The sequence below is a fragment of the Talpa europaea genome, assembly GCF_964194135.1.
Source record: "Talpa europaea genome assembly, chromosome: 11".
NCBI classification, from domain to species: Eukaryota; Metazoa; Chordata; class Mammalia; order Eulipotyphla; family Talpidae; genus Talpa; species Talpa europaea.
In genome coordinates, this window is record NC_140078.1 from 19997058 (window position 1) to 20022483 (window position 25426).

At 47.5% G+C, this 25426-nt stretch overlaps 1 protein-coding gene across 1 annotated transcript; it reads right to left on the reverse strand.

Annotated features, from left to right (window-relative positions):
* Positions 1 to 2124: 2124 nt before the first annotated feature.
* AHCY (adenosylhomocysteinase) lies at positions 2125 to 19396 on the reverse strand (the record flags this gene model as incomplete). The annotated part of the gene is made up of 10 exons (XM_084247963.1): positions 2125 to 2256; positions 4715 to 4909; positions 7342 to 7459; positions 7560 to 7647; positions 7738 to 7945; positions 8396 to 8508; positions 9371 to 9520; positions 10838 to 10913; positions 12267 to 12457; positions 19369 to 19396. 10 exons carry the CDS (start codon positions 19394 to 19396, stop codon positions 2125 to 2127), a joined length of 1299 nt encoding a protein of 432 aa, XP_084104089.1.
* Positions 19397 to 25426: the final 6030 nt, after the last annotated feature.

The following is a 25426-nucleotide window of genomic DNA, read 5'->3' on the forward strand; positions in this document are numbered from 1 at the left end:
AGGCTCTGGTTTCCCAGTCTTAAGTGATCTGGGAACCAGTTGATCTTGAAGGTCAGTCAGTACTATTACACACCAAATAATTCTCAGTAATTTCACTCAGGCCCAAATCACGGAGCCCCCTGACTCCTTTACCCTCTGGAAGGCCAAGATGTGCTCCCACAACCTCTCTCAGATGCCTGTAAGCTTGTATACTGGCTTTGGCTAAGAACCCAGGGCTGCTACTGACAGCCTGAGATCCTTGTGATCTGAGGCTATCCTACACTGACTAATGTCTGAGCAGCTACTTCAAGCCAGTCTCCCTAATTTGCTTTTTCCTTTTTGTTCTCACATTTTATTTGCATGTATGTTTACTGGGAAGAGAAGCAAAACATAGACTTCATAAGAAAGTGACAAGAATCTTGAGTTCCTTTAAATGTGGGGAAGAACCATTTTAAAGAACTTCTTTCCCCACAGAAAGCTGGCAGGTTAGGGCTTACTGCCTCCCACCCCGCCTTAGTCATTCTTGCTTAAGCTGTTCTGCCTGGAATGCCCTTGCCTTTAATCCCTCCTGTTAGAAACCTTCAAGTACCATCTCTTCCCCACTGCTTTTCTCCTACTGCTGCCTGGTACAGAACTCTAAAGCTGGACAGAGAAAGTGAAATGCCAGAAGATGGTATAACAGTTGGTGTGCCTGATTCTAGCTTGAGATCCTAGCTGGCTGGGGTCAGGTCTCAGATATCCCAGCAGCCCCATGAGGTCTTTCATTCAATGGTTGGTCCTTAGAATAGCCTCCAGTTACCATTCCCAGGAGGGCTTTTATTTCTCTTTGATTTCCAAGAGCAGAACAGGGATTCAGTAAATCACCATTTAGGCAAATAGGGAGCTCAATTTCCTGTGATTTGGTCATGATAAAGCCTTTTCTAAACTGTGACTTTAGAAAAGCCACTTAAATATCTAAACGTTTCCATTGTTTTCTATAAAATTAATGCAATCTTGTTATGAGAAGGAAAAAAAAAAAACCTCAACTATAAAACATCTAGCACATAGTTGGTGCTCAATAGAGTCAACCCAAAGTGGAAATGGAGAAAAAGAAAATATGAACTGGATCACCAAAAATAAGGTGGAGGAAATAAAAACAAGCAGGTTACAATAAACAAGTTAAATTCACCTATTAAATGACAGTCTTAGATTGGGTTAAAAAAAAAAAAAAAAAGCAGGCTTATTTACAAGAGCTACCTACACCTGAAGAGATGAGCTCCATCTTCACACCACAGGATTGCCTGAAGCCCTTATCACCCCACACTGCAGACTTCATCTTTGCACTGCTTCATCAGCACACAACTGTAACCCCTTGTTCATGCCATACACTACTAGCAGTATATTTATATAATAAAGGTTCAAAATTCTTTTCGGCACCAAAATTTTTATTTACAAACTTTCCTGCTCTCCTTTAACATTATAAAACCAAACTAGTCTCTTTTTGATCCAGAGTTGTGGATCCATCATGTTCCAACGTGGTGGCAGATGTATGCCTGCTTTTATGTTTCCTGGCCCTGCTCAACCTCTGGCTGTCACTTCTCTTGTCCTTGTCCTCCAGCAGTATATTCTAACCACTGTAAAACAGGAACTGAAAAATACCAACCTCATTTTTCTGAGGTCTAAAAGAATGCCCGGCCCTGGGTCAGGCTCTCAGGAACATTACAACTCTTAACAGTTCCTCCCTGCTCCTTCTCATCTGTATGGGCTGAGGAGCCAGTGAACTTGCAAACCAGAAACATGAGTAGAGTCCACAGGCCAGATGAGGACCTCCAGAGTAAAGTGCATGGGCTTTGTAACCACCACTGCCAACTTCCAGTCTAAGAAAGGAATGAGTGAGCAGTTCCAAGACCCCCAAGCTCATGGTTTCCTGTGGGTGTCTCCTTTACACCCTCTGTCATGACCAGGGTTTGAGGGGCGTCTTAATTCCCCAACATTCTTAGAACAGTATGAGTGATGCAGCAGAGGCAAAAGACTGAGCAACCAGCTCCTGGGAGTCAATAGGAGACAATAACAAACCAATCTCAAAGTTGGTGCCATTTGCTCTTGGACAAGAGAGGTGAGACTGGGCAAGGACAGCAGCTGGAAGACAAAGGGCAGGCCTGGTTCTCAGTAGCGGTAGTGATCAGGCTTGAAGGGGCCATCACGGGGCAAGCCCAGATACTGGGACTGCTTCTCTGTCAGCTTGGTCAGTTTCACATTCAATTTGCCCAGGTGGGCTGCAGCCACGGCTTCATCCAGCTGGGAAGAAACAAAGAAAGACCTGGAATCAGTGCCATTTTCTAGGACCTTTATCTGCATTCAACTGCCAGTAGAGGTAAAAAGCTGTACTGTTGTGGTATTTGTGTGTTACCTCATTCTGTCCTCACAGTCTGCCTCAGTGCATGTGTTGTTTTGGGCTGCCTAGCTCCCCTTCCTCAGAGGGAACCATGCTACATCCTCTTCTCTAAGCAGTCTTGGTGAGACCATCAATTACATCTCTTTCCTCACCCTCCACCAACCCAAGTAGCTAACCGAAATGTTTCTCTGAATTGATCTATGGTCAGGACATATTTTCCATGACAGGAGAAACAGGGGCAACCCAGTCTACTGAATTCCTAAAAGGGAGGGAATTAGCCTCAGCTCGCCAATGGTACGTCTAATTAACAAGTGAAGTGAATGTAAAGGAAAGAACCCAAGACAGAGCTCTGATGACAGTGAATCCTTGATCCAGTGTCTAAACCTTTAACTCCTCTACTATATATAGCCAGTAGTGTTTCATTTTTGGTTAAACTGGTTGTAGTTGTTTCAAAATATATCCTTAAATCCTCTGTCCTTGAGTTGGGGTTATAATAGAGCAACATATAACTAATGTATCAATTTGAACAGGGTTTCTACCACTTGTAACCCAAAAGGATCCTGGCTACACTGTGGCAATCAAGGCTCAAGAAAGGTAGACTGACTTGCCCAAGGTCACACAGCTAATGACAGATCTAGGATCTGAACCCAGGTACTTCTGGCTCCAAAGCCCCAAAACTGATCTTAAGCCTGTCAACTTATGGCCTCCAAGGCAGTTCTGAAGAAAGAGAACCAAGGAGAGCAGAAGCTGGGGTTAGAGAAGGCTGGTTTTTAACTCTGACCAGCACTGAAATGCATAAAAGGGACCTGAAAAGAAGACTAAGTGGTTGCCCTTAGAGAAGAATGAACGCTTGAGCATCTCAGCTTCTAGTTCTAGATGGGGTCTCTCTCTCTGCCCCCAGGAGCCCAAGTTCCAAGCCATAACCACGACAGCCTTTAACGACAGACCAGCCAGGGCGTTAATTCCCAAGAGGTTTCACACCCACTGTCTCATTAAAGCCTCACAAACACCACTCAGAAGGAGGGCAGGATTTATTGTTGTATTTAACAAATGACAAAACTGCAGGAGGCAAGCAAAGGCAGGAGCAGAACCCAGCCCCAAGTCCGTGTCAGTTCTGAAGGCAGAATGAAGGTCTCCAACTCCCAAGTACACATTGCATCTACCCTTCACTTGGCCTGGTCTACCTTAGAACAACCTTCTTTCTCCCTTACCCTGTACCCAGAAGGCAGTGCATCATACAGTTAGCAACCTGGACGGAGATGGGTTTTATTCCTGGTCCAATACTTGACAGTTTTGGGAACAAGTCAATTTCTGAACCTCAATTTCCCCATTTGAGGATAGATCTCTCACAGCTGTTACGAGGTTTAATCTTTCAAGGGATGGTAGGAATAGAGGTAAAGAGGTAAAGAGACTTCTCCAGTAGCCACAAGCTGGGAGAGCAAGAACAACACTAACCATTGAGCTGATAGGGAACTGAGGCCCAGACAGGGTACAGTGGCAAAGCTAAGTTCACCTGTTACACTGGCAAAAAAAAAAAAAAAAAAAAAAGCCAGGACTAAAACAGTTCTGACCCCTGGGATGGGCAGGATGTACAGAGTGTTAGAATAAGCTCTGGATTTTAGATCAGAGAACCTCACTGTTACGGAAGTGTGACCACACACCCATAGTTTGTGTGTCATGCTCACACACAAGTGCTAGTGGCATCATCTCATTCCAAGGCCCCAATCTTGCAGTCTGTAAGCTGCACTGGCCTGAAAGACAATGTCCAAGCTGAAGTGCCTGGTTATTTTTTCGTTAATTGCCTATTTTAAAATCGAATATTTCATACAAAGATCTTTATGTCTGAACTCTCTTAAAATGTCAGGAGTCCTTGACCAATGGGCCTGGGTTCCAGGTTGATGACAGGCAGCCACCCCCTTCAGCTGGGACCTGGGCTGTTCAGTCAGTCTCCACCCAACCCACTTTATCTGTTTACCTGCCCAATACCTGTGGGCATGTGTGTTTGTGATCCCTGATCTAAGGAAATCCTCATAATCCTTAAAGAAGGCAGTATTACTTTCATTTTATAGATGAGGAAATAAGACACAGAAGTTAAGTAACTTACCCCAGTTATAGAGCCTGTAAGTGGTGAGGCTGAGATTTAAACCTGGGTGTGTACACTCCTAAATCCATGTTTTTCTCACTACCCAGCCCTGCCACCATGGGCATCATTCCCTACTTTGGGCCTCAATTTCCTCCTGTTAAATGGAAAAAATGATTTCTGTCCTATAAGGGACCCTATGAGGACCCATAAGAGGGTAGAGAAGTATGCACTTTATAAACTCTGTGGACACTTGGGCTAGGATGGAGGAAGGAACCCACCTTTTTGGGTAGGAAGTGCACCCCGACAGGGTACTTGTCTGAGTGGGTCCACAGCTCAATTTGCGCCAGCACCTGGTTGGTGAAGGAGTTGCTCATCACAAAGCTGGGGTGACCCATGGCACAGCCCAGGTTGACCAGCCGGCCCTCGGCCAGTATAATGATGCGGTGCCCATTCTTCAGCCGGTAGCGGTCCACCTGCAAGTTGGCAGCACATTGATGAGGGCTGGAAGGGCAGTGCTCCCACTGTCCACCTCTACCCACCCTTCTTGTCCAACAGGCCTCCCTGCTTCCAACAGTACCCATGAAGACCCTGAATGACCTCCAGCTCAGGGTCTGGCACACACAATTAACGATAGTGAATATTTAAGCAACTCTGAGCTGTAGATCTCACATGTCTGCTATGAGAATTCTGAGTTGGCACATGTAAAGCACTCGGCGCCAAGCTTGGCATCTACTGAGTATTTAATATGTAGTAGCTAATGCTGTCATTGTTATTATATCCACTGGTCCTGGGCTAAGAGCATACATAAACTATGTATATGTATATATACATAGATCACATTAAATCCTAATAGACCTATAATCTACTATTATTCTCATTTCACAGATAATGAAACTGAAGTTTAAAAGGTTCAGTCATTCATCCACAGCCATGAACTGCAATTTCAGTGGCTGCAACTTGAGCCTGCAGTCCGAGGACAGATTTGAGACTTCTTTTTGGCCAGAATCTCAACCACCTTCCTTACTAACAATTGAATGCAGTGGTGCTCAACCTCAACTGCAAATGTGAAGCACACTAGGAGTTTTTAAAATGGTGATGCTTTTGCTTCACTGAGATTTTAATATCAGTTGTCTGTGGTGTGGCTACTCAGTGATTCCACCAGGCTGACGCCCTGGTTTAGTGAATAAACAAGAAATGGAATCACCAGCCTCAATTCCCCAAAAGTCTTCCATCTCTCTACTACCCAAACACGCATGTAAATTCGCTTTTCTACCTATTTCCCTCCTCTTCCTGCCACCTGTCATCCCTCACAGTGCCTCTCAAACAGCTTTCCGAAAGCCTAGGTCTCCAGGTTACTCCAAGAGGCCTATTATAGTTCAAGGAAAGGTCTTTGAGGTCTACCAAGCATCCCTTCCTTCAGGAAAACTCACTGGCACCTCTCTGAACCAAGCCCCCATAGGCAGTGTATCAAACTGGACTCTGCCCTCATGTAGGACAACAGAGCCAAAGACCAAAATCAGTGACTCCAACTACAATAGGACAGGTGCTGTACTACAGATCTGCACAAGCAGGGAACTGGCTTGGCAGGGGATCTCAAGCAAAGAAAAGGCTAGTCACTGTTCCAAACAAAAGGAGTCTCCAGATGGAGGAACAGAAGCTTAAATGTGGTGTGTTCAGGGAGTGATCCAGGGTGACCCAAGTGTACAGGTCCTTGAGAGGCTGGATAGGAGATAAAGTTGGGAAGAAGGCTGGCAAGACTGTTGAGGATCTCAGGGGAATCGAGAGTCAGGCTTTAGAGGGCAGCTTAGGGGAGAGATGCCCATCATTCCAACAGAGTTCTGTGTGGCCTCTTTGGAAGGCGATCTGGCTGGCTGCCAGGGATGCATGCCTTGCCCGCCCCCATGCTGTGGTGAGTGCCAGGCCTCCTAGGCAGAGAGATGGAGTGCCCTCCCCAGGGCAGGAACTGGTACCCCTAGGCTAGTGCTGGAACTCCCACACTGGGGCAGAGGGCCCAAGCGCAGAAGCACCAGGAGGGTAGATAGACATGTGGTGGATATTGGGAGGGGTGCTTGCTAATGCCCCTGGGAGTTCTGTGCTCCTGCCTGGGCCTGTGGCGTTGCTGCTCGGGTGTCTGTGCCTACACTTTCTATACGTCTCGAAGACAGCATTGGCACCAACCCGAGTGCTCCCTTTATTGTGGTGTATTCCACAAATGTGGAAAATGTGACAAATATCCATATGTACAAGCCTAATTAACTCCTGAATATTACTTACTGGAGAAACTCCCGAAAAGTTTGCTTAAAGCTCTTGCTACTCAAAATTAAAGGGTCTCCCAGAAATGCATTATTTTTATAAGCAGAGGAAAAAACTGTCCCAGTAAACATAATCCCCCCCAAAAAATGGCACATATCCCAAAGGAACTCATCTTTTAACTCCCCACTGCCTACTCTTTCTCCAGCTCCATGTCTCCTCAGCTCAGTAAATGGTCCCACTTTTTATTCATGCCAAAAATCTAGCATGTTTCGATTCTTCCCCCATCTGACTCCACATCCAATCCATCCGGTCCCCACAACCTCCAAGTCCCTTGCAGGGACCTTAACAGCATCCTCTTAACAGCATCCTCTGCCCACCCAACCCCAACTCCATTGTTTTTCTTCCCCACACAGCAACAAAAGTGTTCATTCTACAGCAGCGACCTCACCACATTCATCTCACTTGCTTCACACCTTTCCCAACTCCAGCCGCACTCAGGATCAACCTGGCGCTGAAACCAGACCCTCTCCATATCCATCCCAGTGACCAGGCTGCAACAGCCTTCTCACCTGCCTGCCTTGGTGGCCAGTCCAAAGCATGGTGCCTCCACCCTCCACGTGCCCACCCAGCTGACAGGGCTGAGGCTACTCACCTGGGGCTTGATGTTCACTTTCTCCACAGCGTTCTCATTGAGCCATTTGACATCAATCTCCACGTCAAAGTGTCCGATGTTGCACACGATGGCATCATCCTTCATCTGCTCAAAGTGTCTGCAGGGAGCCAGAGCCCATGGGAGACTGTTAGGACAAAAGACAGCCACCCAAGCCTGCCTCACCCCTGACTTCCCAAGACCCCCAAGCTGGCACTTACCGGCCAAGGATGATGTCAACGCAGCCGGTCGTGGTGACAAAGATGTTGCCCTCCTTACAAGCCTCATCCATGGTCGTCACCTCATAGCCTGTGCAGAGACAGGAATCATGGGTCATCCGGGGTGGGCTTGCCTTTCCCTGGTCCCAGTGGCAGAGAGCCAACCCTCACCCTATCTTACCCTCCATGGCAGCCTGCAGTGCGTTGATAGGGTCGATCTCAGTGATGATAACACGAGCCCCAAAACCCCTCAGGGCCTGCGCACAGCCTTTGCCCACATCTCCGTAGCCTGCTACCACTGCCACCTTGCCTGCAATCATCACGTCTGTGGCTCGCTTGATGCCATCTATGAGGGATTCCCGGCAGCCATAGAGGTTATCAAATTTGCTCTGAAAGGAGAGGAGACAAGGGGTGACATGTACAGGCAAAGTCCTGGGGCCTTGGACCCAACTCTCAGCATCTTGGCCTGGTGGGCATTGGGATGATCACCTCCTGTGACTTCTCCCCACCAGCCAGTGTACTCATATGGCCGTTGCCCTGATCAGCCCTCAGCCCTTCTCTCTCGCCTTCCTCTGCCAGTCCAGGCTTTTCAAGGATCAATTACTAGGAGAAATTACCTGGTCAAAAACCTGCTTCACTTTAAAGCTCTTGATGCCCAGCTCTGAGCCTCACTGTGTAACTCTTCCCCCCTTTAACGCCCTCATTATCCTCAATCTATATCCTCCCTCCCCCTTGCAGGTGTCCCTAGCCTGGAGCCTTCCTTCAGGCCCTTTTCCAGGGGCCTACCCTGAGCTGCGCTGGGAGCCAACAGCTAGAGTGGTCTCTGCCCATGGGCTCACCTTGGTGACGGAGTCATTGACGTTGATGGCAGGCACCTTCAGGATCCCATTGGCCATCATCTTGTACAGGTTGTGGACCCCAGTCGTGGTCTCCTCAGAGATGCCTCGGATACCTGAACAAGAGGGAGGGGATGAAGCTCAGGCCAGGAAGGAGCTGCACAATGGATGTAGGATGAGGTAGGGGCTGGGGGACCTGGGATTAGGCCCCAGGAGCCTCCAAGGACCCACACCCATTGGCCAAATTCTTCACTTTTGCCCCCTAAAGCTACTTCTTCCAGGTTCCCATCTCTGTGGCTGATAACAAAGTCCACCCGATCACCAGGCCAAAATGAGGGAATCACTGCCATTACCAGGTCTAATGGTTCCATCTGCCCACAACTCCTGACCTCTCCATTTCTACCACCACTCCCAGTGCCGGCCACCATCCTCTCTTACCTGACATCTCAGCCACAACCCATGTTCCAGCAGCCATTTTTAACATACATATTTTCAGAGAAATCTTTTCAAAATGCTCCAATTAATTAATTCCCTTTACTTCCAGGATCAAGTTAAACTCTTTTTATTTGACTTACCAAGTCCTCATACATCTGGCCTTCACTAAAGTTCCAGCCATTATCCCATAATACTGTCCTATAGTGGAAAGTGCCCTGGTTTCTTCTGTTTCCTAAGTAGTCCAGGCTTTCCTGCCTCAGGGCCTTTGCACTTATTATCCTCATAACATTCTTCCCCATCACTCTGCTATTCCCAGCTGTTACCTTATGCTTGCCCTTGGACCACTAACGTCGGGCCTCCCCATTCACCCTAGTACCACACCATCAGAAGTAAAAAGACCAGGCCCAAGCATGCCTATAGCAGCCTGTTGTCCTCCCATCTTCCACAGAACCTTCTGCCTAAGCCACCATATGTCCTGGCAAGCCAGGCCTGCTGCCTTCACACAGACTGCCATCACCCAGTCCACCCACACACTCTGCTCACCTGAGAGAAGTTGTGGATACTTGGTATGAATGAGATTGGTAAGGTCACCACCATCATCCAGAATCATGTTGAGGGGTCCATCCTTGAAGTACAGTGTCTGTTCAATGCACCACAGGTACTCCTCGTCTGTTTCACCCTTCCAGGCATACACTGGAGGGTGAGTGGCATATTAGGGCCTTGTCCACTTCACTGGCACTTGCTCCAGGGACCTACCTGGACAGAGCCAATACTATCTCCTTCCTAATTCCCATCCCCAGCCACCTCCAGCCCCTATGAAGACTCCACAGTGCTAAGAACACAACCGAGGGCCAGGTAGGTCTGAGTTCAAATCCTCGCTCTGTCCTCTAGGGCTATGTGACTGGGAAAATCATTTCACCTCAGTAAGCCTCGGTTTCTTCTATAAGTGGGGGTTCAGATTAAATGAGATGAAGGCCATGTACAGCCCCCCAGATAGAGGTATCTGAAAAGTTATTTCTATTCCCAGCCCCTCTGTCTGTCCCAAGTACATCAGCCCAAAGTGAGCACAGTTCCTCTTCACAATATCTACTGTTGACAAGGGGGTGCTGCAGGGCAGCGGCTACACTCAGGTGGGCCCACAAGGCAAGATTCAAGGTTCCTTCTGCTCCGAAAGCACTTGAGAACTCAGCAATCTTGTGGTAAGTGGGCCCAGACGAAGTCTGGCCAAAAAATTACTAATAGCAGCTACTATGTATGAAGTACTTTCTCCGTGCCAAACGTTGCTCTGCTTCATGCCCCAACTCATCTTCCCTCACAGAATCCCATACGTTATGCCTGGACACAAGTGTGGGGCAAGGACATAACCAGCTGCTCCTCCCCCAACCAGAGCAGACAACAGTCTGGAAAACCAGGCTTTCCCAGAAAGGGCCAAGGAGCCCAACCAATGCTGAGGAGTTAGAGACATGGCTGTCCAGGCCTGATCAGTTTCTGGAAGGGTCCTCCTCTGTCCTTTCCACCTGTGGCTATTTAGAAGGAATCGGGAACGCTTTATTTAATCACCACCAGAATAACCACTCCCCTCACCAACTTGAGGCAAAATGTGTCCATTTTCCCAGCAGCTTGACAAAGTTCCTTTTCGTTAGGTCCAGTCCTCTGCCAGTCCCCTAGACACTGGAGCTCCTTCTCTGCTCAGTATCCCTCCCCAGTTCTTTTGGAAACAGACTCTTTAAGGTAAACTTCGCCTCCTCTACAGCATGTGATTTCCAATCATAAGATCCCAACTTCCCTGGTCACCTGATTTGAGTTGAGCCAATAAGCATTAAAATCTATTGGATGACAGTGGGACAAAACAGCTCTTTCCTATGGATCACTAGGTTTGGGTTCTGTGGCCATAAGTCCTCAAACCTGCCACGGGGAAATCTGTCACCACAGGAGCTGGTGAAGCTCATAGAGAGAGCAACAGAGCCTCCTCATGCATTCCCACCTTCTCCAGCAGCAAGCAGCACTCACCTGGAATACCTGCCTTGGCGATAGCAGCTGCTGCATGGTCCTGGGTAGAGAAGATGTTGCAGCTGGACCACTGCACCTGGAAGAGGCAGCCACAGAGCTGCTGGTCATGGACAACTCAAATGCACCGGGGTCACTGGACAGGGACAGGGGAAAGCCCTGGAGGTCGGGGTGAAAGGCTCGGGATCTGTGCCCAGCTGGCTGTGCTAACATAAGCTGGGGACCCGAGTGGATGGACGGGCAGGAGCCAGGACAGTGACAAGAGCCGATGTGTGATTGAAGATATCACTCTGGTGCCATGTGGAGGGAAAAGGGAAAAGAGTGAAGGAGAGGTTACAAGTTCAGACAAGAAATGCAGCAGCGGGCCTCCCCTGGTGGCGCAGCAGTTGAGTGCGGGGCTGCGAGGCTGCCCACAGCCTCTGCAGCGCGGGTTCATTCCCTGGCCGCCAGCGAGGGTCCCACAAAAAAAAAAAAAAAAAAAAAAAGAAAAGAAATGCAGCAGCAGCAGCAGCAGTGGAGGTGATGGTGGGTCTCTTGAAGGCTGAGCTCGCAGGAATTGCTGAAAGATAAGTCAGGCATGACCCCAGGCTCTCGAACTGAGAGAACCCACAGGCTGGAGTTTCTATTTGCTTAAGTGGGGAAGACTTCAGGAAGGGGGGGAGGGGTGTGTGTGGAAAAACCAGGGGGATAGGACGAGTTGAGGTAGAGATATGTATTAGATGACCAAGCAGAGGTAATACACCAGCAGCTGGACATATAAATCAGGAGTTCCAGGGAGAAATCCAGGCACTCCATTTGGGAGTCATCACCATACAGACAGTATTGAAAGTCATAAAAAGTCAGGTCACCAAGAGTGTAAATACTTAAAAAGAGGAGGTCCAAGGAGTGGGCCCTAGAATACTGTTGCTTGTGGCTGCTCTGCCCTGCCTCCTCTTTGAGAAACTTTTAAAAAAAATTTTTTTTAAAGACAGGTTTATTAAGAAAAGGAGGGAATAAAAGGAACACCTGCTTAGACATACGTCCACAAGGCAAAGAACTGCCGGTGCAAGTCTCTTGCTCCTGGTTTCCCAGAGCTTGAAGGAGCTGTCAATCATTGCACACATGACCCAGACTGAGCCAATCAGAGCAGCCATCCTTCCGCAGCAGGCGTGGCCTCACACAGGCACATGACCCTGGGCGGCCAATGGGAGTCAGTTGCGGGAAGACCGCCGGGCTTTGAATTTAATTCCCCCCCACCCCCCCAGCCCCCACCCCCCCACCCCCCCATAGCTCAGGAGGCAAACTGAGCGCAGTCAGCCAGGAGCTATTTCCCCAGTCAGGGAGAAAATGTGGAGGCCAGTCACCAAAAAGGGTGAGGGCAGACTGACAAGTCTAGAGTCCCCGCCTCCCGGGCCTGTGCGGGCACCGCGTGGGCCTTCCCTGCCCGCCTCACCTCCGCGCCCAGGGCTACGAGGGTCTCGATGAGGACCGCGGTCTCCACCGTCATGTGCAGGCAGCCGGCGATGCGGGCGCCCTTCAGGGGCTTGGAGGCCGAGTACATCTCCCGCATGCGCATCAGGCCGGGCATCTCGTTCTCCGCGATGTCCAGCGCCTTGCGGCCCCAGGAGGCCAGGCTGATGTCAGCTGCGGGGGCAGGACGGGTGTGAGTTCCGTGAGCTACCGCAGCCCAGCGACCACGAAGCACCGCTGCTCTTCACTCACCACTCGTGGACTCAACAGCCTGGCCACTCCACTCCCTCGCTGATTCGACAAGGATTTATGGAAGCAGGACAGTCAAAAAAGGCATGGTCCCTGCCTAACTGCAGCTTACAGCCTCGTAGGAGAACACGTTTAATCAAAGAATCATACAGGTATGCGAGAATTATAACAGATAAATGCCCCTTTGAAAAACAGCTATCAAACTACTGAGACACCTCCCCTCCCCACTACCCTTCTACTGCGCCTACCACCCTCCCTCCTCTTTCTCCAAAGATTTTAGCACCTGGCCCTCCACCTTCCAAGTCATCCCTCTATGCCTTCAACAGTCATAACTGATATAATCTAACACATTTTGGGACTTGATAAGCTCTTTGATCTTGAAGATAAGAAAATACTTCTCTTCCCCATCCCAGATATTTCTCCTTACAGGGAGCTTACTCGTATAACTAACACTCTTGGCCTCTCTGCCCCAGGAAAGGTGGAGTGATTTGTCTGATTAGTAAACTTGGTGAGTGCAGTTCTCCCTTATTTTGCAAGCAAGCAGTGGTCTGCCTGTAGGAATCAGGTGTTCTCTGCTCTTTCACAGAGACCTACCTAGGTCCGCCTTGCATGTAACTTGTTAACTGTTTTGGAGTTCAGCTAGCAGGACACTAAGCTACATACTCTTGACTATGTTATTAGTAATAGAAGTTATAGTTATATACAAAGTTATATCTATCTGCCACCCCAAATGCCTCAAATCTATCCAAATTCACAAGCAAGAAAGGATGATAGTTTTATCAGCCCTCTTATTATTTAAGTCTTCTCTCTAATAATTCCACCGCCACCACACTAGGTCAGCCCTTAGGTCACTGACAAACTTCTCATCAGTCATCTGGTCTAGTTATAAATCTTCCTGGAAAGTCAGATTCAATTGGTCTAAGACAAGGCTGGGACTCCTGGTGATTTTCAACTTTAAGGAAATATAAATCCTGCCACTCACCCAAGGAGGTGGTGGGTGGGCGGGAAAGAGACTTAAGAGAATTTAATATTCTACATTAAAATAATTTTAGAGCTGAAATATTCCTCCTCCCATGGGAGGAACTACGCCCACTGTACGGAAACACATATCCCCTCCTCCTGCATCAAGCCCACCCCCACCCTCTTAGCAGGTCACCACCAACGATACTCGCTCTTGAAAATCTTGATTTCAAGCAACTTACTCTGCGCATGTTCCCACCTTTCAATCCTCTGCCGGTAGAATCCTGACTCCATAAGGCCAAGACATGTCAGGTCAGCATCTCTGTCCATTAATCCTACCAGTTTCTAGGGTCCCACTTTGTACCCACTTAATGTTCTCAACTTCTTCCTTCCACAGTTTAAGATTGCACTGTCCCCTCTTTTCCTATAAGGTCCCGCTTGGCAAAACTCCTACCCTGGTTAAACCAAATCGTCCAGTGTACCCAGGTCATAGAACCAAGCAGGAGGATAAACATACCACAAGATCTCATGTATTAAGACCACAAATCTCAAAGGATTCCAGCAATCCTTTTATTACATTTTCTAAGTAAATTTATTCTTCTCTACTTTCTCCAAGTTTCCAATACCTTTCCTCACCAACTATCAACCTCACTTGAAAATTCACTGAAAAGAATTCAGAACTGGGCCTCCCTAGTGGCGCAAGGGGTTAAGACACAACCTGTGAAGCTATCCGCAGCCACTGCAGCACGAGTTCGAGCCCTAGCCAGAGAGCTACCCACATGGCACAGCAGACCTCTCCTGCCTCACCCTCTGCTCCCCTCAGCAGTGTATTTCAGTCAATCTGCCTGTTCTGTTCCCCACTGTCTCTGGTGAATCCTCTCACCATCCCCCCATCTCTGGCCTCTACCCCAGTTCTTGTATGCATAAATAAATAAATCTTAAAAAAAAAAAAAAAGAATTCAGAACTATACCACTTTTCTCCCATGGGGTCCACTAGTCCTTAACTGTAGCTACAGGAACTGGGCATAATAGATTAGCTGTTTCTGCTCCAAGGGGGCTAATTCCATGTCTTCTCACCTCTTTGAGAACTTCACTACTCCACTGAAACTGCTCTCCTCAAGGTCCCCAGCCTGACCTTCAGATCTATGTTCAATTCTTTGTGATCAGCAACACTAATCTCCCTTTCTTTACTTGGCTTCTCTGCCTGAACGTCTGTGGTTTTCCTCCCACTTTCCTGGCTCTCTTCTTCTAACAGGCTCTAATATTTGGCTCCATCATCTCCCTCTAAGCCAACTCTTGCCAGATGAGCTGTCTTCTGGCTTTAAATACATTCTCTACAGCAATGACTTCCACATATTATCTCCAGTCCAAGCTTCTTTCATGAACTTGAGACTCATAAACTGTCTACTCAGCATCTCCACTTGGAAGCCAAGCTGGATCTTTTATATGGTAAATTTGAGCTCTTGTGATTCCCTGTCTCCCCCCACCCCAACTTGTTACTCCCATATTATTTTCATTTTAGGAGGGGCCTCCCTGGTGGCACAAGGGGTTAAGCACCACACTATAAAGCAACCCACAGCCTCTGCAGCCTGAGTTCAATACCCAGCCAGCCAGGGAGCAGCCCACATGGCACAGCAGACCTCTCCTCTCTCGCCCACTGCTCCCCTCAGCAGTGTACTTCAGTCAATCTGCCTGTTCTGTTCCCCGCTCTGTCTCTGGTGAATCCTCTCACTCCCTGCATCTTTGGCCTGTACCCCAGCTCTTGTATGCATAAATAAATAAATCTTTAAAAAAATAGTATTTTCATTTTAGGAAATGAAATTACAATTCAACCAGTAGCTGTCACCAAAAACTTATAATAGTTCTTGAGTCTTCTTATTTCTTTCAGCTCATCAACATGTTTTTTTTTTTTTTTTAAAGATTTATTTATTTATGCATACAAGAACTGGGGTAGAGGCCAGGTGTGGGAGGTGAGAGGATTCACCAGAGACAGAGTGGGGAATAGAACCGGCAGATCGACTGAAATCCACTGCTGAGAGGAGCAGCAGGAGAGTCAGGAGAGGTCTGCCACGCCACGTGGATAGCTCCCTGGCTGGGGATCGAACTCGTGCTGCAGTGGCTGCGGATAGCTTCATAGGTTGCGTCTTAACCCCTTGTGCCACCAGGTAAGTTCAGCATGTTGTTGGTTCAACATTCCAAATGCATCATACCACCTAATCTAAGCCACCACTACTCAGCTGGATTATTGAAGCAGCCATACCTCACTCATCTCCCACCCACACATACTATGTTTCCCACAGATGTCAGAGGAAAGAGCTTTTTAAAAAAACTTAGGGCCTCCCCGGTGGCGCAGTAGTTGAACGCTGGTTGCGAAACTGCCCGCAGCCTCTGCAGCGCCGGTTCGATCCCCGGCTGCTCCCCGGCCACCGGAGGAGAGTCCCGTATGGCGCGCAGACCTCTCCTGCCGCCCGCTGCTCCCCTCAGCAGTGTGCTTCGGTCCTTCTGCCTGCTCTGCTCCCCGCTCTGGCTCTGGTGAATTCTCTCACCCTCCCGCGCTTCTGACTGTACCCAGTGCTTGTATAAATAAAAAAACAAACCAACCTTCTCTTATTGATGAATAAAATACTAACTCCTCACCTGGCTTCTAGGCCCTTATCAATGTGAATGCCCACACTACTCCCTCACCTCTCCTTCCTCTCCTACCTGCTAGCTCTGCCACCGCAGGATCTTACTATCTTCAGACTGTAAACTAAGCTCACTCCTACTTCAGTTTAACCCAAGCAGTTCTGAGCCTGAAAGGCTCCTCTCCAAGCACCTGACACAGTATCTGGCACACAGGAGGTGCTCAACAAAAAACCAGACCAGAAAAAAACTTAACTTCCTGAAGAAAGAGAATGCACCAGAGTACCCCAACTAGAGGGAGTGAGATGCGTCATTATTTTATTGCCAGTGAGTTGAGAAACCTACAGAGTTTTAAGAGGAGTATCATGACCACATTTGTGTTTCCAAAAGACCCCTTTGGCTGCTGTATGTATTCGTAGAGCAAGAAATCCAAGGAGATCTGTGGGGAGAGTCAGAACTGAGTTGCTGAGTTGGTGGCCAGGGTACAAGAGGAGTAGAGCTCATTCATAAAATGGAGACATTTTACATTACCTGCATGTATGCCTGTCCCACACTAATCCTTGAGCCATATTTGTATCTCCAGTGCTCAGCAAGGCTTGGCACAGAGAAAGAGTCAGCAAATGTTTACTGTCCATATCTGCTGTTAGGACTGAATGAAAAGGGCTGGTGTGGGGCAGTAGTGATAAAGATGCTAAACCAATCTGAACTTAGTCCAGTTTCCTGAATTTGCCAACAAAGAAGGATCCATAGAAGGATCTGCCCCAGGTGCCAGAGTCAATGGCAGAGGTGGGGCTGATAGAAGATGGGGCTAGAATCAGAGTCTCTTCCAGTGCTCCTAGGAGGGACCCAGCAGTAGTGGACAATAGGCTCTGTCCTATCCTGCTAAACTTCACTCCCTCCACCACTACTTGTCCTTCTAGCTAAAAATAACTCCTACACTGCCCTCATGACAGCTGTGTCAGCCCCAGAGTTTTCCATGGGTTCCTCAACTCCGAGGGCAAAAGAGAGTTCAGTGTTTAGAGCTCTGGAGCTTTTGGTGCCAAGGGAAACTGAGGACTTGCAGCTATTATTGAACACCTGTCCTAGGAATAGCCTGAGCCTTAGTTTTTTCATCTGAATAATGGGCATAATCATCCTTAACCTTCCTATGAGCCCTGAAGATTTAAAGAAGATGCCATATGGGAAAGGTCTGGCACAGTATGGCCTGCTTGATAGGGCCTTCCTTTCTCCAACCTTACCCAACTAAACTCCCCCACCTGCAAAGACAGTCATATCTCCTTATCTCACAGATCCTAAGGCCTTCAACCTTACTCTCTACTGGATGGCAAGCCCCTATTCCAGTTCTGCCACTGATGTGACCTTCACATAACCTTTCTGGGCTTTAGTTTCATCATCCACACAATGGGGACAACAGGTCCACTCTGGCCATTACTTGATAAGCTACTATTTCTATTTTTTTTTAAAAGATTTATTTATTTATGCATACAAGAACTGGGATACAGGCCAGAGTTGTAGGGGGTGAGGGGATTCACCAGAGACAGAGTGGGGGAACAGAACAGGTGGATTGACTGAAATACACTGCTGAGGGGAGCAGCCGGAGAGACAGGTGAGGTCTGCTGCGCCATGTGGGTCAGCTCCCTGGCCAGGGATCAAACTCAGGTGCTGCAGTGGCTACGATCGCTTCATAGTGCTGACTTAACCCCTTGCACCACCAGGGAGGCCCAATAAGCTACTATTTCAACAGAATCTTTGCAAGCCATTTCCTACTAGGGTCTTGGGGGTTTTTTTTGTTGTTGTTTATTTTTTTGTGGGACCCTCGCCCATGGTCGGGGAACGAACCTGCGCTGCAGAGGCTGCGGGCAGCCTCTGCAGCTCAGTGCTCAACTGCTGCGCCACCGTGGGAGGCCCACAGGGTCTCAGTTTCTAATGGGATAAATTCCACTGAAGATTATTCTGTAAAGCTATGGAAATAACCAGATACACAGCAAGTGCTTTGTAAATGTTAATGCCTTTCTCCAGGTTTAACTGTGTCTTGAAGTATCTTCAAACTAGCCAGAACTGGTTTTTTTTTTCCCCATCTCTTCCTTTTTGTTTTGCATAGGACTGGGGTGCAGGCCAGAGGTGCTGGGGGTGAGGATTCATCAGAGACAGAATGGGGAGCAGAACAGGCGGATTTACTGCAAACACTGCTAAGGAGAGAAGCTGGGGAGACAGGTATGCTGTGCCATATGTGGATTAGCTTCCTGCCTGGGGATGGAACTCTGGCCATACTGTGCTAGTGCTGAGACTTAACCCCTAGGCCACCAAGAGGCCGCCTAAATTGACTATTGCTGATAACTCATGGTTGTTCCAAACGCTGTGTTCAGTTGTGTAGCAGTAGTGAAAACATGTGCTCAGAGGCCTAGGTAGCCTGGTTCATATCCTGCTCCACCACCTCCCAGCTGTAAGATCCTGAAGAAGTTACCTTTATTCCTGTGTCTCAATATACTCATTATAAAAATGAGAAAGTAATAGTCCCTAGCCTAAAGAGCTGTGAGAATAAAATTACTGCAGAATAAAAGTAGAAGGCGGTGCCCATCCCACAGCAAATGGCCAATAAACAATAACTATCCAGAGTATCAGTCTCCAATCCATAGGACAACAGGAAGGATTTTTCTAACAACTCCTAATTTTCTTCGAGATCCTTAACTCTGCTGTCCCTGTGGTCCAGGTGCGTCCCTGACCCCAGAGGTTGAGTAACTAAAGTCCCCGACACGTGGACTAGTGCCTCCGGGCTCATTCCCCAGGCCTCTGCCCACACGCCCTTCGGGGCTCCAGTGTCCTAGCCTTCCCGCTAGGAGGACCGAGAGGGGTGAGCACTTGTCTGGGACCACATTGCTGGCCAAAGGCCCAATTCTGGCTCAAGAGGCAGGTCCCGGATCCCCGCAGGGTGGCAGGTCTGGGCAGGTGCGCGCTCGCCGCCAGTTGCAGCCAGCTCAGTATGGAACACGCCGCCAATTCTCGGCTCCGCGACCCGCGCAGTGGCACAGGGCCACGCGGGGCACGCCGGGACTTGTAGTCCTCGTCCGCCTCCCACCACCCACTACCTGCAGCAAGAGAACTCCAACCCCCAGGCGGCCTCGCGCGCCCAGGATCGCGCCGCGCCTGCGATTCAAGGGTTCCTGCGCGCTCCGAGTCGGCCCTGCGGCCGCCGTCCCCACAAGCCCCAAGCAGTTGCCGGGCAGACGGTGCCGGCAGCACGTCCTGGAACTCACCGACTTTGTAGGGCAGTTTGTCCGACATACCGGCGGCGCTTCCTCTCGGAGTGAAGGACTCGAGCAGAGGGGGCCGGGCCTAGGAGTGGGCGCAGGCACTGGGCGGGCGGCGCGAGGTAGGGATGGTGGCGTGGCGCCGGCGCCTTTAAATATCTGCCTCGCGCTTGCATATTCATGACCCCGCCGAGGCTGGGCCCCGGGGCGGGGCCCGACGCGAGGGGGCGGGGCCGCGTGGACTTCGATCAGAGCGGAGACCGAGTTTTACCGACTTTCTGCCTCCTGCCGGGTTTGGAGCTGAGAACGAGCCCGGGAGAGTTCTCTTTTTCGCTCTTCCAGCCAGTGAATTTTATGTCAAAAGCCTGAAACCGAAATTCCACCCAGTTCGCTTCCTGAGCTTCAAATATCTTAATCTGTAAAATGGTCTGAATGATACCTACCTCACAGATTATAAGTAAATTTCCAGGGTGCCGGTTACCTAACCTACCTCAGGCCTTCCACCCTCACCCCCCACTACTAGCCTCAGTTTAAGTAAATTTACATACCATTTTCTACTTTTACAACGTGTATAAATCGTTAAGTGCTTCCTAGAGTTCTTTGTATTTAAGGTCTTTATATCAATGATACCTACCATACTGTGCTTACCCTTATGCAACTTTTTTTTTTTTGTCTATTTTAGATTTGTTAGAGTTGTGCGTATAGCATGGATGTATTTATTTTTGCTGCAGAATAGTATTTCATTGTATAAATTCCATGGTTAATTTACCTATTCTACTTGTGGATATTCGGGTTGAATATAGTCTCACTGTTGCATACGTGGAGCAATGAAAATTGTCTCTTAGTGCCTCTAAGTGGGTGTCTTTGGGCTTAAGTATACCGATGGGTGGAGTTTATGGGCTGAAGGCTTACGTTTTCTTTCCTAAATAAATGCCAAATTGCTTTCCAAGGTAGTTTTACCATTTACCCTCCCATCAGCAGTGTCTGAAAGAGACCATTGCTCTACATCACTGTCACCACTAGTCACTCGGAGAAATTTTTGTTGAACTGATGAGTGAAAATATATCTACTTGTGACTTTAATTGGCCACCTGAAGACCCCTTAACACTCTGAAGGAATAACTGCCATCTCCCTCACCTCTTCCCACATCTCTTTCCTCCTTTCTTTTCAAACTTTTTCAGAGTTGTCTGCACTTCCTCACCTCCCCCAGTCCTCAGCTGTGTGGCCTCCACCCCCACGTCTATGCTGAAACTGCTCCAGCCAAGGTCATTGGGGAACCTGGCAGAATTCAATCAATGTGCCTCAGCGGGCGTCCCAACCCACCTCCCTGCTGCACACAATGTGCTCTTGCTTCCACTTTCCTGACTCTCCTCCCACTGTTCACACTGACCTTTCTCTGTCTGATCTTAGCAACTTCCTGCTTCTCTAGTTCCTTCATGGGTTGATATTCTTTTATTATAAATATGTAAATATATTTGACTCTGTTTATTCCTAGGTGTTTTTATGTTTTTTTAATTTTTTTTTAATTTTTATTTTTCAAGTTTGCTTCTTTCAAAATTGAGGTACAATGACATATTAGTTTCAGGTGCATAACATAATTGTACAACATTTGTATATATTGCAAAATGATCACTAAGTCAATCTAACTAACATCCATCACCACACATACATTTTTTCTTTCTTGTGATGAGAATGTTAAGATCCACTCTCTTAGGGGCCTCCCTGGTGGCCCAAGGGGTTAAGACACAGCACTATGAAGCTGTCCACAGCCGCTGTAGCAGCACAAGTTTGATACCTAGCCAGGGAGGTGACCCACATGGCACAGCAGACCTCTCCTGCCTTGCCTATTGCTCCCCTCAGCAGTGTATTTCAGTAGATCTCTGCCTGTTCTGCTACCCACTCTGTCTCTGGTGAATCCCCTCACTCCCCCACACCTCTGGCCTACACCCCAGCTCTTGTATGCATAAATAAATAAATCTTTAAAAAAAAAACAAGATCTCCTCTCTTAGCAACTGTCAAATATACAATATAGAATTATTAACTATAGTCACTATGCTGTATACTACTGTTGTAGAAATAAATTCTAGCCTTTTACCCAGGCAGGGGAAGAACAAGCGGTACTTCAGGAATGGTGAGGTCAGGAAAAGTTTTATTACTCATGCAGGAGGTCCCAGACCTGGGTAGTCCGATAAGGTCTGAGCACTGGTTTAAAGACCAAGGGGTCCTTTTATACCAACTGTCTCCATATCAGTTACATTGATAGCATCGTTTTTCAGCAGGCACAACCATTTGCGGCAAAGTCCCCAGACAAGGTGGGCTTGGCAAGGGGGGAAAGATGCAGGCATTCAGGGATGGCCTTGGAGAGACAGACCATCTGGTTGGCTGCCCGACCTTGTAGATAAGAGTGCTGAGGCCCTGGCCATGAATCTTGAAAGGGAAAGAGCTGTAAGTAAGCAAATTTGTTAATTATGCCTGCATTGGAATGTTCATTGCACCTGGGCTGGAAGTTCTGCTGGAATCTTTATTATATTCATTTGCTCAATAATATATTTTCTTATCATTACATCCCCAGGACTTACATATTTTATAACTTGAAGTTTGTACCTTTTGACCCATTTAACCCAACACCCCTCTGCCTCCAGCAGCCACCAATCTCTTCTACGTATATGTGAGTTCATTTTTATTTTTTTTAGATTCCACATTTAATGAGATTATTGTCTTTGCTTATTTCACAAGATGAATTGGTTTTAATCTACTTAGTAGTCTTGATCAACTCTGATTTGCTTATAAATTATTGCACTGACTCTGTACACAATTCTTATTTTCCAGTCCTGACATTTGTTGTTTTGTCTTTTCTCTTCCTTACTGAAGAAGTGGACATGGGTACCTTTAACTTGTTCTACTACCTCTTGTGTCCTTCATCTCATTGACTACCTGGCACCACCTTCATTCAGTAACAGCCCCTCTTTCACCTATACAGCTCTCAAATCCACCAATCCCTACCCCCTCTGCACCCCATGGCCTACAGCCTGATTCCATCCTTCACCATCTCCTCCTGGATCTGTACACCAGCCTTCTCACTCTGCAAGCATCCAATGTACCCATGAACCATACATCCTCTACCCCATAGCCAGAGTGATCCCTTAAAAGCACAATATAAGCATATTAAACCTCACCCCCCTGGGGCTTAAAACTATTCATTGACTTCCCGCTGCCTAAAGTAGTAGTCTGTAAAAGGGTATATGTACTTACCAGTCTCATTACAAGACCATCTGTTAAGGTGTAGTAAATATCAGACCTTCTATTTCTGTTCATTTTTTTAATTCTAAAAATAAAAAAAATCAAGTTCATCGTGATTCTTCTGCTTACTGATGAGTAAGAAAGGACAGAAAAGAAAAGAAACTATTGATCGCCTTATCTTCCCCTTTCCTTCTAACAGAGTAATTAACATGAATAAGAAAGACACAATACTGCCCCTCGGTCTTAGGCTTTTCTGTGTAGGAATCAAGTTCTGTTCTGAATGGCAAGTGTGATCTCTGAAATTGTCAGTACTCAGCTCATGTAGATTTAACAAGCTTACCCTGTACTCACTTTGAGTTCTGCTGAATTCCCACACATCGTGGGTCCACTGGAATTTTGTGTTAATGTGACTTCTGGTCTGCTGTGTGGGCACAGGTGCCCTGTACTATTCATCTGAGGTGGAGAAAGGTGAAAATATCAACTTCTGATCCCAAGGGATCCAAGGTTCTCCCCACAGGGCATTAACTACTCTGGACTTCCAGGAGATGCTACAAATGCCCAATGTAAGAAGACTTGGGAAGGAAGTTGTGGGGAAGGAACAGCTGGAGATGCAATTGTATGAAACTGTAGGAACCTGTGCAGAACTGGTTCCCTCAGAAGGGCTGAACTGAGTCAGGGGAGACCTGAATGAGAATCTGAAGTAGGGCACAAAGGTTCTGACATGGCATCTGATCCTGCCACCTCATTTCCCTTAGTGTTATCATGCGTTACTATATTTCTTATCTTTTTTCTCATCATTTTATATATATATGTAAACACATAATTTTGTGTTGCTTTATGAGAATAATTATCCTTTTCATTTTTTAATATATAACTCAAATACCATGCAATTAACCATTTAAAGTGTACAATTCATTGGTTTTAATATGGTCAATGGTTTTTAATGTGGTCACGGTTGCACAGCAGTTTTGTGCCACCTGCACCAGGGTCTAATACCAGAATCAATATTTAATACCAGAGGGCCTCCCTGGTGGTGCAGTGGTTGAGCGCTGGGTTGCGAAGCTGCCCGCGGCCTCTGCGGCACCGGTTCGATCCCCGACTGCTCCCCGGCCACCGGAGGAGGGTCCCACATGGCGTGCAGACCTCTCCTGCCGCCCGCTGCTCCCCTCAGCAGTGTACTTCGGTCCTTCTGGCTGCTCTGCTCCCTGCTCTGGCTCTGGTGAATTCTCTCACCCTCCCGCGCTTCTGACTGTACCCAGTGCTTGTATAAATAAATAAATAAATCTTAAAAAAAAAAAATATTTAATACCAGAACATTTCATCACCTCTAAAAGAAACTCTACCCATCTATCCATCAATTCCATTCTTCTTCCTATTAGTCTCTGACAACCTCTAATACTTTGTTTCTATAGATTTACCTATTCTGGACATTTCCTCTACATGAAATCATACAATATATGGCCACCTTTTCATTCTGAGATTGGTTAAAATTTGTATGAAGTAATATGCACAGAAGTTAAGTATTACGTAGATGAACTTTAACAAATGCATACACCCTTTTAGCCTATACCCCAGTAAAATAAGAGAACTCATAGGAAAAATTTTAACTGCAGGTGTATCATACTGCTATCATAAAATACTGGGTTTTTTTTTTTCATTATTAGAATGGTAATGAGTTGTTACTCATCCAGAATTTTTTATGTATTTTGAGTCATTTCTTTGGGGGGAAAGTGGGTGGCTCAGTGGTTGAGCGCTGGGTTGCAAAGCTGCCCGCAGCATCTGCGGCACCAGTTCGATCCCCGGCTGCTCCCCGGCCACCTGAGGAGGGTCCCACATGGCGCGCAGACCTCTCCTACCACCTGCTGCTCCCCTCACAGTGTACTTCGGTCCTTCTGCCTGCTCTGCTCCCCGCTCTGGCTCTGGTGAATTCTCTCGCCCTCCCGCACTTCTGACTGTACCCAGTGCTTGTATAAATAAATAAATGACTAAATCTTAAAAAAAAAAAAAAAAGTGAACAAAGCCACTTCATTTAAAAAAAAAAAAAAGAATAAGCTTAGTGAGAACATCCCTCTGAAAGTTTATGACAGTTCATTGGATTCTATGCAGTACAGTGTGAAAACCTTTATTCTCCAGTTTCTTCAGAAGCAATTTCTACTTACCCCTCATAGTCACACTTCTCTGGTAAAGATAACTTGTACCCATCCCATTGCCTTTAAAGTCTCTTACCACCTCTTTGACATACCTGCCATGAACCTCCCTGAGCCTCATTTTCTCAACTGAGAAATGGGAAAAAGAATATCAGCTTAAGGGTTAATGCTAATCAAAAAACTTTACCTTCATTGGGTACAATGCTTTCCAGGTTACTAAGCCCCCCCCCTTTTTTTTTAAAAGACTTATCCATTTTTTTTTAAAGATTTATTTATTTATACAAGCACTGGGTACAGTCAGAAGCGTGGGAGGGTGAGAGAATTCACCAGAGCCAGAGCGGGGAGCAGAGCAGGCAGAAGGACCAAAGTATACTGCTGAGGGGAGCAGCGGGCGGTAGGAGAGGTCTGTGCGCCATGTGGGACACTCCCCTGGCAGCAGGGCATTGCATGGCGCTGCAGAGGCTGCGGGCAGCTTCGCAACCCAGCGCTCAACCGCTGCGCCAGTGGGGAGGCCCGACTTATCCATTTTTATACAAGAGCTGGGGCACAGGCCAGAGGGTTCACCAGAGACAAAGTGGGGAACAGAACAGGCAGATCGACGGAAGTACACTCCTGAGGGGAGCAGCAGGCGCGACATGTGAGTCTGCTGTGCCATGTGGGATTCTTGCCAGCTGATG